Genomic DNA, 16,049 nt, shown 5'->3' with positions numbered 1-16,049 from the left:
GGGAGTGCTGCGGACGCTGGCGATGCAGCGCGGTGAGATGATGTGCCTCTGGAGCCTCGCTTCCCTGGACAGGCACCGGGGAAGTTGCGGGACACACAAAACTGGCATTTTTAGATAGCCCGGGAGCAGCTGATTTTCCTTGGTGACAGAGCAGTGGGTCTGTCTGCTCTCCAGGTACTTTCCCCATCACTGTGCCGCGCTGGCACTGAGCAGCAAGGCAAGAGCTGCCTCCATCCCCACATCTCCTCCACTTCTCACCTCTGTGCGCCAACTCAGCATTACCAGGGGAAGCCTCTCTTTACAGAGACCAAAACCAAATCACAATATGAGGAATACTCAGTCTGAAAACTAATTAAAAAAAAGTCTTATGCTAAACACAACTCATCGCCAAACTGACAACCTTGGCACCAGCTCTAACACTGCCTGTACCCAACTCCAGTAGTGCAAAGTGGCGCTTGTGTTCATGGGACCCTGCAATGCCATGGCACTCCAACACAGTGCAGTACATTTCACAAATCCCGTGCTTAAGGGATGGGGAAGTTATTCTTTTCTAAAGCAATGATGGATTCCCAACTTATATAAATAAGCAGACGAATGCTTATTAAAAGGTTGCACTTATTAATCTGAGTGTTAGTAGTTTTGTCTGATTAATAATTAAAACAAGTCATTCATCTTTAATTGTTTTAGCATAATGGTCTGTTTAATGTTCTATTTAAAATCAATATTTTTAAAGCAAGGCAAGAGACTACATGCTTTTCAGGAAAAAGGACATTAAAGGGTGACATTTGTGTCTTTAAGAAGCTGTTTTCAGTATCTTATTTTTGTTCTTGCTTCTGGCAAAATAAATAAAAAGTCAGGCCAAAACTCAGTCACTTTTGACTCCGTTTAAGCTGAGGAACTGATTTCAAGTTGAGTCCTGCTGACCTTGCCTGAAAATTTTTCATTTAAGATAACAGGAGATTTGTGGGCATGAAACGGCAGAGTGACAACTCCTCACTCCAAGCACCGAGAAGAAGCAGGTTAATTTTTAAATGAGCTGGGCCATAGAAACGCCCTTCTGAATTTCTAAACTCTAAGCACGTGATGAGCCGCTGCCAGTGAGCACGATGCTCAGCACATTTATCGTGCTCAATGCACAACAGCCTGCGCTCGCTTTGATCCACTGCAGTTAATGGTAATAGCTGGGATTGTTCTATGCGCTATTTGTTCATTTGCACCTCTCATGGCTGAAGGGAAAAATTATTTTCCATTTTCTAAATACTTATTGCTATTCAAAATTAATTTTAGTCGCATGCAATCGCTCTAAATCCTGGGCCAAATTTGAGCTGCGGAGACTTGGGGAAGCCAGGTCAGAACCTGGCCTATCCTCTTGTGTTGCTTTTTAAAAGAAACTTCCCTTTGCAAACAGAGTTGAAATCGACCTATCTTTTTCTTTTTTTTTTTTCCTGTTTTTTCTTTAGCCCACAATACAGAACAATCTATTCACAAAAAGAAATGAACAGTTCAGATTTCAAGGACTGTCGCACTGGGACTCTGGAATACAACAGAAATGAGAACAGGGGCTGCAGAGCTCCACCGGCCCTTCAGAAGAGACGGGCACTTGAGCTGAGCCTTTGCCTTGGTACAAGTCACCACAGGTCATAAACAAGAGACAAACATGACTTCTGTCCCACCAGATTGTTTGTTACACCACATTAACAAAAAATTAGAAAACAAAAGGAATTAAGAACCCAGTCCTCCCATCAGGGCATAAAACAGAGGATATGAAAAACCGAAAATGAACATTAGTTTAGTTGTAAATGTGTCTGTTAGGTGTGTTAAATTAATGGCCAAATCACCAACATTTTTTCACCCCAAATAAGCTGCAGTTCTTTTGGAACACAAGAAACCTCTTTACAAAGGCTAGACTCCTCTAAAATTGTCTCTTAAGAAGATAGTATATTGCTATAAGGTATTTCTAATCTACACTCTATTCTAAGGAAGAAAGGAAAGGAGATTACATAGACAGCACAAATTAACTCCTTAAGTATTAATGCATCTCCATTTTCAGCCTGAAGGAGTACATATCTTAAGGAGCTATGAAAAAAGGAAAACAAAATAAATATAACTCAACAGTCCTAGCAATTTATAATGCATATACAATTGTTCACCTGCGTCCTTTTGATTCTCTATATGAAAGAGAGAAAGCAACAAGGAGAGAAAAGAGAGAAACAAGAACAGATATGCAGGATTAATGAGCAAGTGGACCGCACAGCCCCCCAGTTATGCGTGATATATGACATTTGAAAAGAAGAAAAGTCACCCCGTCTCGCCCCCCACCCCCCAAAGCATGGGGTTACCAAAAGAAGCTCCTTTCACGGAGGTGAAAGAAAACGCTGCACAAATAGAAAAAAAACAGAGAGGGCGAGCTCTGAGGACACCAAGGGGACTTCCAAGTGACAGCGGGGCTGGGACGTCCCCTCCAGAGCTCGGTGCAAAGGAGTCAGTAAAAAAATCGAGGAGGAGAGCGAGTAAAGCGCATCCTTCCGCTCGAGAGCTAACAGACAGGAGACACGTAAGATCCGATGTACAGAGAAAGGACAGCCTTATACGATCTTATACACAGGACTGGGTAAAGATCTTATCCGCGGGCAAAGGGATGGCTTTTTCCAAGCGTCCTTTATCTGACCTCTAGCTCACTTCTCCCCGATGTAGCTGCTACCTTTTGATTGTGTACCAGTGACAAGCACTTTACAAATTGGGGTTACACAGAAGCAAAGTAAAAATGCATTCAGGTCACGGACATAAAGAAGAACTGAAAAAACTTACAGACGATCTGAGTTTAATCACAAACAGATGAGTTAATTGTCTAACCTGGTTTAGGCTGATAAAAAGTGACTGGACTTCTCACACTGGGTTTCACAGACAGAAGCAACAGACAAGCCAATGCTAAAAGACTTGAAGCAAGGAGAGTGAGTTGGTTTGGATCTGGACTTTCTTGAGGTAATGAAAACAGAAAGAGTGAGGACAGCATGGAGAGGAGGGTGGTAGGTACTCACGAATGGTTAAATCCATCACTTGAGAGGCCAAGCAGAAGACAGGATGCTCATACATTTCTCTCTTTTTCCCTATAAAAGAGGATTTGGGCATGCAAGAGGCTTAGGTCAGAGGTAAAGAGGTTACAGGCTATAGGTCAGAGGAAAACTTTATATTAGGTTAAAAGGAAAGTAGCCGTAGAGTATTTTGGGATACACACAGGATAAAAGGAAGAAAAAAAGAAAAAAAAAGAAAAAAAAAAAAGGATTAAAATTGGAGATCTACTGGATTAACCATTCAGCATGCCCATGAGTCACAAGAGAGGCTGTGACCATGACTCCAGAGGTTTGCTCTGAACTGTTTGCAAGAATATAATGATCAAAACATTATGAACAGAGGGAAATAGAATTTCATTGGTTTAAGGCTCCGAGATACTAAGGATTTCAGCCTTCAGTATCTAAGACTTTCACAGGTATTTCTTCATAAGCATAGCCTCGAGCAGCGCTGCGACTGATGTGGCTTTGCACCTCTGACAAAGCTCTCCTAAATGCATGGCTATTCAAACATCAGTTTTCAAAACCAAGATTTCAAAGCCATGTACGGCGCGCAGGAACGCATCTGAGCAAAGTAAATTGGTTATTTGCTCTTCTAAGGAAGTATTTGAACACGTAGTGGACTATGCTCATGAGAGAAAACCTGATGCATGCAGCTGGCGGATGTTGGGTTGTTCAAATTAACAATCCCAGCATGCTTGGAAATTGGTGTTACAACCACTTTTGTAGAGATAGTGTCAAAAAGTGGCTGTGGCCAATCACGGATAAAGGAGAAGAAAAGCAGAAGAGAGCAGGTAGTGTGGAATGAACTATTTCTCTGAAAAGGTAGCTGGAAAAAAAAAAAAAGGTTTGTTGCTTCAAAGTATTCCCAGACCTAAAAGTCACAGTGCGAAAAAGAGGGCAGATAATTAACACAACCAAGAAGAATTGAGGCACAAAAGGAAAAGTACACACTAACTGTTCTATTTTGGAAATGAATGCATTTTTACTTACAGATCATAAAGTTTGTTTTTGCATAGATTTATCTGAAAGAAGAGAGCAAATCTTACCAACGAGTTAGTGATATTTACACAGAGAACCTAAGGGAGCCAGCCCTGGGTAGAAGCATCCATCAACAGAAAAGCTGCTTTTGATTCTCAGTCCTTCTCCATTCTCGTCAAGTATATTTAAACATTACATTTTACAGAATACATCAATTAAAATATCCTGTGAAGCCGAGTACTTCGATAAATTGCCTGATAATACAGTGCTTATAAAACCTTCATTCCTTGTCTATTTTTGCCACTCATTACCAAGTCAAGAGTTGATAAACATCCTTTTAGTGCCCAATTCTTAAGTGTTTCTCACTGGATGCATAACAATGAATTCATTACCACTGGTACACAATTTGCATTGTTAGACAGAAAAAAAATGGAAAAAGAGAGGACATGTCAAGTACAGAACCTGGACAATTTGTCATGTAATAACCCAATTTTTCATGTAAACAAGACCTAAGAACAAATCAGAGGGAGTTTGGGGTTTTTTTTTTTCCTCCTCTCAATATTGTCCTAGAGGCATTAACAATAACCTCAGCTGTGGGAAAGCTACACATCACACATGACAGAAACCCAAAGTCTAGAGCAGAACATACCATCTGGAACATACAGGTTTAAGCAATTGGGAACTTGGATAAAGTTGGGTAGGAGTTTCAAGTTGGGAATAGCAGCCAACAAGATACCAACATAAACTGATTAACACGTAAAGAACGACTGGATTGTAGAGCTTCAGCTAACACGTATCCTCTAGCAAGCTTTAAAATGTCTTTTTGATGGCTACATGTGTCTCTGGTCACTGGTTATTATTCTCCCACAACTTCAAAGGTCAATAATATCAGCTATGCCAGATTTAGAGTGACAAGAATGAAATCTGATGCAAGTAGGGGATCACTGATCAATGACTGCTATGCAAACTGCAAAGACAATGAAACACTCCCAGAAAAAAGACATTTTAAATTGGCTACAAATGATTAAGCATAGATTAAACAGTTTTTCAGCTTCTGATTTTTCATTTGTTTCCTGAACTCCACTGTCACAAGCAATTAGCTGCACTATACCTTCAGCTGCAAAGATGACATCCCAAGTATTTCTCAATTTGTTTTTTAAAGGCACGACATGAGTCTGAATACCACACCACTGGCCAAATGCACTAACGATCAAAAAAAAAAAAAAGTAAGCTACAGTTCCTTTTAACTGTTTCCTCTCTGTTTTTCAGAAAAATAGGCGTTTTGCATAGCTTCTATTCTTAACTGCTTCCAAAGCCAACACCACAAAAATGACTCAGAATCATATCAGTGTTATTGACAGACGAATAAATAGCAAATGAGCTTCTTTTAAATAGCTCCCAGACACAGTTGCCACCTAGAAATATAACAAAATTGTAATTTCACAAAGAAAGAGCCTTACCTTCAATTTTGGCATACTCTGACAGTCGAGTATAATTGACTAGAGCTGCTTGCTCCAAGCATTTACGGATGACTGTTTTTACCTCCTCTTGAGGGACCGGAGTAACTATGTCTTTCATCAGAACCTTGACACAAGAAAATCTGATTTGTTGTGGCATCGGGCACACAGTACTGCTTTTCTCCAAGCCCAGCACACACATGCATTCCTACATTAGCGCTGTGTGGCTCTTGGAGTATGTGTACAAGATGCAGGATCCACTACAAGGTCACCTTGGCCAGCTTGAGACGGGGGACCTACCCCTGCTGTATTATTTCCCTTCTGTATCTATACCCTATGGCATGCCCTGAAATCTGTGCTTCTGACTTCTTAGGGCATGACATCAAGATCTAGCATCACTTCCCCAGTGCCAGGCAACGTTATGCCCTTCCTGGGCTCTGCTGATTGACTTGAGTTCGGGTCTGGGCTTGGCCATACTGCAAGTCAGCAGAGGTGAGAAGGATGTCGGAGCAGCAGTAAGGCTGAATTAGGGATGGGTGGATGACGGTGAGCAGGTTTCATATGCCCAGGGGGAATGAGGGTGCCTTGAGATGGGAATTTCACCGTAGAGCAGCCAGGCATTGCTCACAGGGGCTGCGGTGTGGAGCCTTGCCAGCAAGATCCTTCACCACAGACACAAGCTGTGCTGCTTCACCGGCCGGGCTGCCCACCCGCCTCCCAGCTCAGGCAGGAGAGACAACGACCCCACCTCACACCCCACATTTCAATAGTAACTGTGATTAATTAGACATCCTGTGCAAAAACAACAGTCCCTCAAGCTCTTCCGGATGGAAAGATACATGAATACAAGTAATTTTAACTACTCTCTGTTATTCTTAGGCTTACCCTTTCCAGCAGCGATAAAGTAGCTTTTAGTGCACCTTCTGGACGGCCAAATGGAAAGCAGTACCTAGAAAAACCACATTATGTTAACATCAGACCAGGTTCATGTGAACAAGCCTTTCCAGCACTACAAAGATGCTTTCCTGAGTATGCCCAAGCAATTCTTTAGTTCCTCTGCCCAGAATGAGCAGTCTTTCTACAGGGTAACTTTCTGAAAGGGTCTGATAGTGTGGACAGTAAAGCAGCAAAACAGAACACACGGTAGTAATAAGCTGATAGTTTTAGCAGTTTATTAAATTCATGTGCCACTGGGAAAGTTTTTAGATCTCCCGGGAAAGAGTTAATTATCACCTTCTGGCAAAAAATAGAAAAAAAAGCGCCCCTCTGGAAGGGACATTTACTTCCAGCAGGAGACTCGGCGATGCTGACATGGGGGCTCTGTGGGCGAATGCACATCACCCGTCTGCCTGCAAACGTGCGTGACCCACCCAGAGCCTGGCTGGTGTGCAGGGGGGGCAATTAATCCCTTTTTGTGGGGGCACCATCCATCCTTTCTATACTGTGACATCCCTGCAGAAAGCCCTGCCTGTCTGTGTACTAGGGAGAAGAGAAAATAAATGGGTAATAGCTGAGCTGAGGGGAACAGAGAAATAAGAAGACAACGGATATTTTTTGGTTTTGTTATACAGGCTGTTTTGAAAAGATGGACCCAATTTGGAATCACTATCCCTCTGAAACTGAGTCCATCTTTTTGAAACACCCTGTATTGTAGAAAAAATCCACAGTATTAACATGCCTGTAGGAGCAAGACTGAAACACCCTTTAAAGGTTATATATTTAAAATCACTCTCCAGTTGCAAAAATACTGCAGTGCAAGCTTCAGTGCCCCATGTAGGTCTGTGTCACTTCTGCAAAATTCCCATGTGCATTCAAAACCTGCCTTTTGGCTTTGCTGCTTATAGGAGGGAGCCGGGAGGAAACCAGTCCTCTCGCATTCAGCCTGGGCTCTCTGCCTTTACCTAAAATGCGTGATCTGATTCTCCAGAAGCAAACGAAGCCGCTCCTTGATCTCTTCGAAACGCTCTTTCTCATCAACAGTCACAGTTCCGATCCCGTCAGGCCTGGAGGAGAAATGTCACGAGTGACTCGGACTCCACCTCACCACCCTGGTAACTCAACCCCAGAGCACACAGCACGCTGCCCTCTGCAAAGGGACGTCACCAACAGTGAGACCTGGGACAGAGGATGTGCCACCCCGAGACACGGTTGGTCACTGCCCCGGCATCAGAAATAAACATATAAATAAATATCCTCTCTCAGAGTGATAATCTAGATGTGGAAACCTCCCTCCCCCCCTTATTTTTTCTGTGACAGGGAAGTCAGAAAAAGCAGAATCCCCTTTTAAATATAGGTATATGACAGGGAGCGTGATGCCAGCTCTCACTGCAGGATTGGGCCCATGGCTGACAAAACAGGGACGGGATTTCTGCAGAAAAATCAGCTACTAATTCAATACAAATCACACTATAAAAGAATATGAACAGCAGGTGTATATATGAACAGAACACAGAATTCTGCACTCCTTCATAACCACGGAATCACCCCATTACAGTGATTTCTTGAAGTGAACCATCTTCAACACATTCTGCTGAAATGTGCCCAGAGAGCAACACGCATTTTGTATTTGAAAATGCAAAGCCTCTTCGATCATTTAATTTCAATTTATAAAAATTAACACATTTTTCACAGATTTTCTCGGACTATTTATGACACTCTTGTATTTCAGGAGTGCGCAGGAGTGCATTGTGAGACCCCGGGTCCCGCTGCCTTGGGGTGCTCCTCATCTTTCACAGAGCACAATGTGTGGGTCAACCCTGTGGATGCTCTCCCGGGGCTGGTGGTCCCTCTGCTCTTTAACCCCAGACCTCTGCCGATGCCAACCCATCCGAGAGCTGAAAACAGCAATCCCCTCCTTCTCCCCCACACCCACACGGCAAAAATACGCCGCACAGCAGAATCCCTGTCGAGAGCGACTCTAATCCATCCACCAAAGGCATCGGCTGGGCGGACAACCCGCGGCACCGCTCCCCAACACTGGCGAGCAAAGTCGATGGATTTGCGTACTCCTGGGCAACTCTGCTGGCACAGGCGCTCTTTAGGTAATGTAAGATGCCTTAAAATTGAACAAATGTTCTTACTTAAAGGCCTCCTCCAGTGTTCCGCTTAAGCTGCATAAATCCAGAGTACTAGACTGGTTTTGCTATACAAAAGACTTGGCAAGGGATTACAAAGCTCCTAATGAACCTCCTGTCAGGGGTTAATTGGTTGGCTTTATTTTCTTCTTAAAGAATCAAAGGCCCTAAACTTAAAAAAACCACCCAACCCTATACAAAATTAAAAGCTATAAAATCTGTACAATCACTTCTACTTGACCCTGCATTTAGTAAGCTCTTAGCATCATAAACATGAACTCTGATATTCCAATACAGGTGAATATACCATTAAAACATTTTGGAAGAGGAACTCGCAAACCTTACATGATATTTACTGCAAAATTTTAAAGCTAAATATACATTAAATAAAACTTGCAACATGGACACCGAAGAGGACTCGAATACTGGGGATGTATTTAAATTTAAGCAGCATTTAATCAGAAATCTTTACTTGATTATTTGCCAAATTCATTTGTTTATTAAGGAAAAAAAAAAAGGAAAAAAGATTTAGGCTGAAACTTGGATAAAATGTCTCAGCTGGGGAACACATTTCATAAACAGTTTTGGAAGTATGGATCTGGTCTCATTAGTACCTAATTAGGACTAGTTATTTTGAAGAAATGAGCAAGCCACAAAAAAACTAAATTAGATATAAAGCAAAAATTAATGTCTAATATATTTTTGTTCCAAAGTTCCATAAAATATTCAATATTCAGACAGAGATGTTCGTGCCTTTTGTGATGCTGTGCACCTCACAGTGTCTGCTTTGCTCTCAATAAATGCCATACATTAAGGGGCAGGCTTGAAGCCCTCATTTGACTTTTAGCATACGTTTCCTCCCACCCCGTACCCATAACAGCTCAGAGTGTCAGTAGGTTAATTGTATCAGCCCTGACAAACAAGGTAGGAAAAGCTGCCTGCCCTGGTAGTGATTTGCTGATGGACTGGAAATGGTCTGAAAGTTTTGTTACCCTTTGCTGGGTCAATAACCTCAACTGGCAAGATTTAATGGCAGGATCTGACAGCTGAGGTTGGGTCACGAACCACCGTTTTTCACTGTATTCAAAGGGCTTCAGTTTTTCCAGAATCTGTTATCTGGTGCTCACCATGTAACGACTCGTGTTGGACACCCAAAATGGTCTGATGTGACTACATCAGTCGCATCCCAGCTGGGCAGTGCTGGCTCTAGAAGCATTGCTGTGAAAATGCTGACTCACGTGAAGATGAAGGGTGGGCTCTGGAGAGCAAACCTCTGGCCAACACGGTTCTTGCACAAGCCCCAGTGCCCCAAGGGACACCAACCCAACCACCGAGGCACACGTAGACCGCGTAGGCTTAACCTGTGGTCACACCCTGGTCTTTACCTTTCTCAGGGTCTTTGTGAGCCAGGAGGACATCTACCCTGGTGACTCTGGTCACTGCTCCCTCCAAACTGGGAGGTGCAAACACACGCTGCCCTCATGTATCCTACTGCAAACTTGAGAGAATCTACAGGTCAGCTGTAGCCATTTTTGGAGCAGCGCAGATGTCTGGAAGGGCCTGCCAACCGAGAGCCATCACCACGGCAAGGACTCCCTTTCTCACCCAGCTGTGGACTATATTGCATCTGACATGATGAGCATCTCTTGAATCTACCTTTCAAATTTTCGGCAAACCATTTTCTCACTGTCCTTCACAAAGTTGACATTTTCGGCAGCATGATAGGAAAGATGTCATGTCGGCTGCTTTTCAAGTTGTTGTCACAGTGGTTAGCACCAGTTCTGTCATCTTTGCTTTCCTCACAATCCCCCATCTTGAGCCATGTCACAAATAATAATACTTCCAATGTTTTTGTCAAATTTCAAATACTATAACCCAGCTGCACATCTTCGGATTTACTAGTTATGTTAATCTTTGTTGCTCATCTTCCCAGAAGCTGAAGCATTAGGAACTCATTAATTAGTGACAAATGTAGGATATACATAGAACTGGAAAAACACTACCCAAAGCCTTGCACTTAATTTATTAGCTTGATAATTTTGAAACCTAATTAAATATTCAAGTCAAATATACTTTGAAAACATAATCTTTTTGAGGGAACATATTTATTTTCTCTTTTGCAAGAACACAAAGGGTATATAGCTTAGCATCGCTATAATTGAAGATTCACTTCTGTGCTCTAGACAATTCCAGTACATGGCTGATAGGGCTGAAAAAAAAAATCCCCAGGAGAAGCTCAAGTTGTGCCAGCTCATTCTGGTGCTTATCGGCAACTTTCTTTGCGGCAAAGGTCCTCAGCTCAACTTTGATATTTGCTATTTGATCTCATGGACAGAAGCACCGACTCCTCCAGCGAGCAACATTCCTGCAGCAAGGGTCGCTAAAGTGCAGCTGGAGGAATCAGATGTTCTCACATGCAATCCACAACCACATCGATATTAAACACAACCAGGGATGGGGAATGAGAAGAGAGCAGAAGGGTGAAAAAAGTTCTGCATGTATGTGGTACGTACAGATGCACGAGGGACAAAATGGGTTCCGGTCTATGAATTTGGGTCAACAAACAACATAAATGTTTCCATCTGTGTGGAGACATAATTTCATCCAATACTCTACAGCTCCTGCTCACGGACACTGAGGTGTTTGGCAGAAGTTGTGGGCAGAGCGGGAAGCAGAAGGGCAAAAAAGGCAAGAAAAATAAATAAGGAAAATTTTAATTATAAGTAAACAAGTTTTAGATCACTCCTTCTGCTGCAGATTCATTATGTTGGCTCTAAACTAGTAAATTCCCACTGTAAATATTTCATATGAAAAGTTTCAAATGCCACTTTCCTAATCCCCCCTTGTTTTTAAGTTTTAAGCCATGAAAACAATAACATCAACAAAGCAGGTGGTGAAATTAAAAAAAAGGGTTGCAATTTAAACAGCAAAACTGATAGTCCTTGTTTAGCTTAGATGGTTTGTGCAAATTTCGAATTTAATTATAAATTATAATTAGGACCTGTGATCCTAAGGCCACTGCTTTATTCTACAAGCCCCGCCTCCCCTCATGCCCTTTTCTAATTATACCCGGTGCCCCCAGGGCTAGTTATGCTGCTAAAACAAATATATCAAAATGATTTTTATCAAAGACTAATATACGAAGCAATAGCATGCATTTGTATGCAATCATAAATATACAGTATAGCTCCAGTGGGTTAATCTCTTTGACATAAGCCTGTATGAAATACCATGATGGCTTATAAACGAAAAGACATATCATCTTTTACACCTTTTATGTTTAACTTGTCTACACTTTTTTTTTTTTACTGAGGAAAATATTGTTTACACGTAGCAAACAGATCTTTGCATGCACTGTGAGCCCTGGCATACAGAGCCAAGGAGAAAAAAAACAATGTCAAAAACGGGTGCAAATAATTTGATTTTTAAAGTAACAACTCAAAAATAAAACACGTGCTGCCTTCAGCTCCCTTGCTGGTTGCCAGGTGCAGCACATATGAGCTATACAGTAAACATCGATGATTAGTGCCTTGGACGGCATGTGCCAGCAGAGGCTTTCAAAGGCTGGAAGACTCGCCTGCGCGAGGTCCCACCGCACAGGGATGGACTCTGGGGATGTGGGCAGGACCACAGCTGCCTCCTACAACTCCCCCAGCAAATCTGACCTGAAAGAGCCCACCTGTTTAAACCCCATGAAAATACACTTATTCAGAAAACACAGATTTTTTCCCAAACTCCCTTTTCTTTGGTTAATTCACACCGTGCATGATCTGCGGGTTGAAAGCCCTTTGTTCAGCCCAGCTCTCCTGAGCGCTGCCCCAGCCACCCGCTGGAGATGCTGCCGAGCACAGGAGCCATTTCATCCTCCCAACTCCTGCCTTCGTTTCGCTCGGGCTCTCCTCCGCGCTGCAGCACCGAGCCAAGTCACAGCTCATCGCTTCTCATGTGCGATCGACACCCCTGACACGCCGCGGCTGGAGCGGATGGTTTCTGAGCACTGCCATCCTACACCCATTGTCATCAATCACGTCAGCTGGCTGCACCGAGTCGGGTATCTGCTGGTGGCTGGCAACCCACCTCCCTTCAGCACAGACGCCGGATCCCATCCGACACACGGCCGTCACGCGCGCTGTGCCACTGCAGACTCGTCACGGGGCTGGATGGGACATGGAGCCGGCACCTAATAACAGGTTACAGCATTACGCCCTGCCTGGCTTTAACCTGCCTCCCTGCAGCCAGCGCGGTTCACCTGAACGAGATGTGGAAACTAAACACAAAGTACTACGGGGAGCATGTGAAGATACTGTGATAAAGTGTTCATATATTTGCTACTTCTTTTAAGTGACAAAAAATGCTCTTCTTTTTTTTTTTTTAACTAGCTGTATGCAAATCTTGCCTTTATGTGAAACGGCCAGATACGTAATTAGAATACAATGGAAAAAATTACAAATGTGTTGTGCAGACTTTTCAGTTCCCCAAGGTTTATGACAACAACATTATTTCTGCCGGCTTACAGTTGTAAAGAACTAATGAAAGCTAAAACTAATGTTAGCTAATGAAAGAGCTACTTCTTGAAAACAAGTTTTTCCAGCTTATAGTGGAAAAGGCAAATCACTGATATACCAAATGAATTAATACAGGTACTGGTAACTGCTTGGACCATGGGTAAATACTCATTGAACAACTCACAGAGAATGATGTTGCTCAACCATTCTTGGACTGGAGGGGATTCAGTCTGGCATCCTGATTTTGGTAAGCTCTGTGTCTTCTAATACTTCTCACGCACACAAACAATATTCTAGTCTTATTTTTTAAAAGTTCGGGATTAGCAAGCATAGAAAGAGTCCTTTTTGATGCCAACTTTAACATTTAAAATGAAAGTTTTCACATGGCTAAATCAAAAAAAGGCACATGCAAACCAAGGTCACTCCTGAAAGCCACTTGTTCGAAAGGGGCAGGAATCACCCCTCAAAGTTTAGGCGCTGTCTTTGGGCCTGGGAAAGCTGAGCTCAACTTTCTGCTCCACAATGCCTGTCCCATGCACAGACAGGGAAGCAGTGAGGCTCCTCTAACACATCATTTCTCTGCCTTGTCAGTGCTGCCACAGCCTTCCAAGGTGAAGACGGTGACAAACACAGCAACAGAACGCAGGGAAGGACTCGGGCGATCGTGTAAGACCTTTCACAGTTTTATCCAAAATCATGATGTCTTCTCAAAACCATTCCTGCTTCTCACCTTCGCTAGTTTTCTTGGAGGTCTATTGATAAAGGACAACAACGGCCTCAATACTATGGTGGTGGTACCAAAAGCAAATAGATATCAGTAAACACACGGTGTGTGTTGTCAGATGCCTGAATAATGCTATGCATTTCTTAGCTGTCAGGTAGGTAAACACATCAGAAATCACAACAGCTTTCATAATAGCAGGACTTTACAAAAGGCATCCAGTGATACTTGGTGGGCAAAAACCCCGTTATCAACTCAGTAGTGACCACAATAGTGAAAAGTCTCAAGCTTCTCAGTCTTCATGAACAGCAAGTACCTGGGTAGCAGAAAGTCGGGTGGATATTCAGTCTTTTGCTGGTCCCCGCCTTTCTGACAGCCTGCATGTTGCGTATTCAGGTATCTCTGCAGGAGGTGAAACTTAGGACCAGCAATTTATGTTTAACTCAATTTTTACTTGGAAAAGGCTGAAGTTAACGGAAAAATTAAGGGGACTGTCATGCAAATAGCAGTGATTTACAGCCTTGGTTTGGAGGGATTATGTCAGGCTATCAGGGGTCTGAATAAGCTACATGAGCCCAAAGGAGGGAGAGACACTAAACTCTGACATACGAAGCAACAGGGCTCCAGAACATCCCTCCAAATTCCGTTTTGACCATTTCACCTGCTGCGGTCGCAGGGTCAGCTCCAAGCTGGAGGTGCATTTCCAGCAGCAGACGTCCTGCTCCCGTCCCGGCTCTGGTGGCCGTGCCACCGAGGCAGAGACCAGACAGGCGAGGAGTCATCGTCCCCGTGCTCACGCCTGTCATCCTGTCAGCCTTGACCTTCGGGCTGTCCTCAGCATCCGCACCGCAGCCCGCCTGCACTTCCCCGCTGACTGCGAGCGACTGTTGTCTCGCTGCCTGACCTTATGCAAACACGATGCAAACAGACAGCCCACCTCAGCTCCATCACTGTCTGCTGCTAATACAGGAGATTGATAGCCACGTGGAATCAGCTCCCTGCTCGACCTTCATTACTGGGTGGCATATTCTGACTGACAGCCAACCTCATTCTGGGGAAAGCTAAACCACCCATTCGGGCTTTTTTTTTACTGTATAAAAGTGAAGGAACTTCCTTTTATAAAGAAAATCAACACTTTCTCAGATTTGACAGAAAAAGAAGCCTTTGTTAAACAGAAAAACACATCATGACTTTAATCCTTCCCAGACCACTGTGCATACCAATAACAATTAAATGCAAGGCTCCAAGATGCTCTATCAGACACTGTGCCAGGTCCCAGGCCAGGTGTGCTCCCGCCTCGACAAATTTTACACCGAAAGTTTTCAGCTTTGCCACGAGCTATAGGTTTCTCAGGGACAGCACGGCCAGCTCTAAGGCAATGAGCAACGTATGGTTGTGGCAGGTGGGAGAAAGGGACGTAGCTAAAGCGAACCCGGCTTTACACATGTCGCAACTGCCAGTAAGGACTGTATGGGTAAATATTGGCTTTCGGTCGCTCCCTGCCAGCCAGCTTGCAAACGCACGATGCATGTGGCCTTAACAGCTTTCCAAAAAGAAATCGTGACTCTTCTGCTCAGATATTCAGATTTCTGATAGCAGACACCAAAGGTACATAGTGGTGCTTTCTCTCAGACCCCCTGCGGTCCCTTTTGGTGACCTCCCAATAGCAGAGGCCAAGAACTGCACTCACAGTCTCTGTACCAAACTCCCCCGGCTCCTGGGTGTTGGGCAGAGCCTCTCCTCGGTGAGAAGGTGCAATGCTTCAGCCTCGCAGCTCCCGTAATCCCCAGGCAACGGAGAGATGGCAGTGACCAAGAGGGAATATAAACCTTCAGCCAACCATCAGCTAAAGACAGCCAAGTCACAGCAAAACATCTCGTTCCTTTCTTAGACCACAGGGTGTTTCAAAATGATGGACCCAAATTGAAATTGCTATTTCTCTGCAACCATGAACTTTCAGCTATCATCTCAACATTGCCCATACAGCAGGTGGAAAGAACATAGAGCATTTATAAAAAGGTTACTAAAACTTGATAGTTCATTAAACCATTTGTAAATTTTTGTGTAATTGTAACATATTGGGTCTTTCTTTTTGAAACACTCTGTATTTCAAATGGATTACTGGAATAACCTGGCTGTGGCTAGTGGCCCCTTCGGCAGCACCCAGTAGCCTCCCAGCACGGTGCAGCAGCCAAATGCAGCCCTGGGCGGCTGTACAGGCACCTTACTGGGATCTACACACC

The 16,049-nt window shown here is 43.6% G+C and overlaps 1 protein-coding gene across 18 annotated transcripts in view; it reads right to left on the bottom strand.

Moving 5' to 3' along the window:
• Nucleotides 1-16,049, bottom strand: part of CADPS (calcium dependent secretion activator) — a 211,152-nt gene that overhangs the window by 63,692 nt on the left and 131,411 nt on the right. For 6 of the 18 annotated variants that reach the window (XM_071813271.1, XM_071813272.1, XM_071813276.1 and 3 more), the window contains 5 exons: nt 7,408-7,509; nt 6,392-6,455; nt 5,510-5,633; nt 3,039-3,107; nt 2,151-2,168 (listed from right to left, as the gene is read on the bottom strand). In XM_071813271.1, coding sequence (XP_071669372.1) covers nt 2,151-2,168; nt 3,039-3,107; nt 5,510-5,633; nt 6,392-6,455; nt 7,408-7,509 — 377 coding nt within the window. The remainder of the gene's footprint in view (nt 1-2,150; nt 2,169-3,038; nt 3,108-5,509; nt 5,634-6,391; nt 6,456-7,407; nt 7,510-16,049) is intronic. The other 12 variants (XM_071813275.1, XM_071813280.1, XM_071813281.1 and 9 more) reach the window with 3 other exon arrangements.

The sequence above is a fragment of the Patagioenas fasciata genome, chromosome 10, assembly GCF_037038585.1.
Source record: "Patagioenas fasciata isolate bPatFas1 chromosome 10, bPatFas1.hap1, whole genome shotgun sequence".
Taxonomy (NCBI): domain Eukaryota; kingdom Metazoa; phylum Chordata; class Aves; order Columbiformes; family Columbidae; genus Patagioenas; species Patagioenas fasciata.
This window is presented reverse-complemented; position numbering and strand designations above follow the sequence as displayed.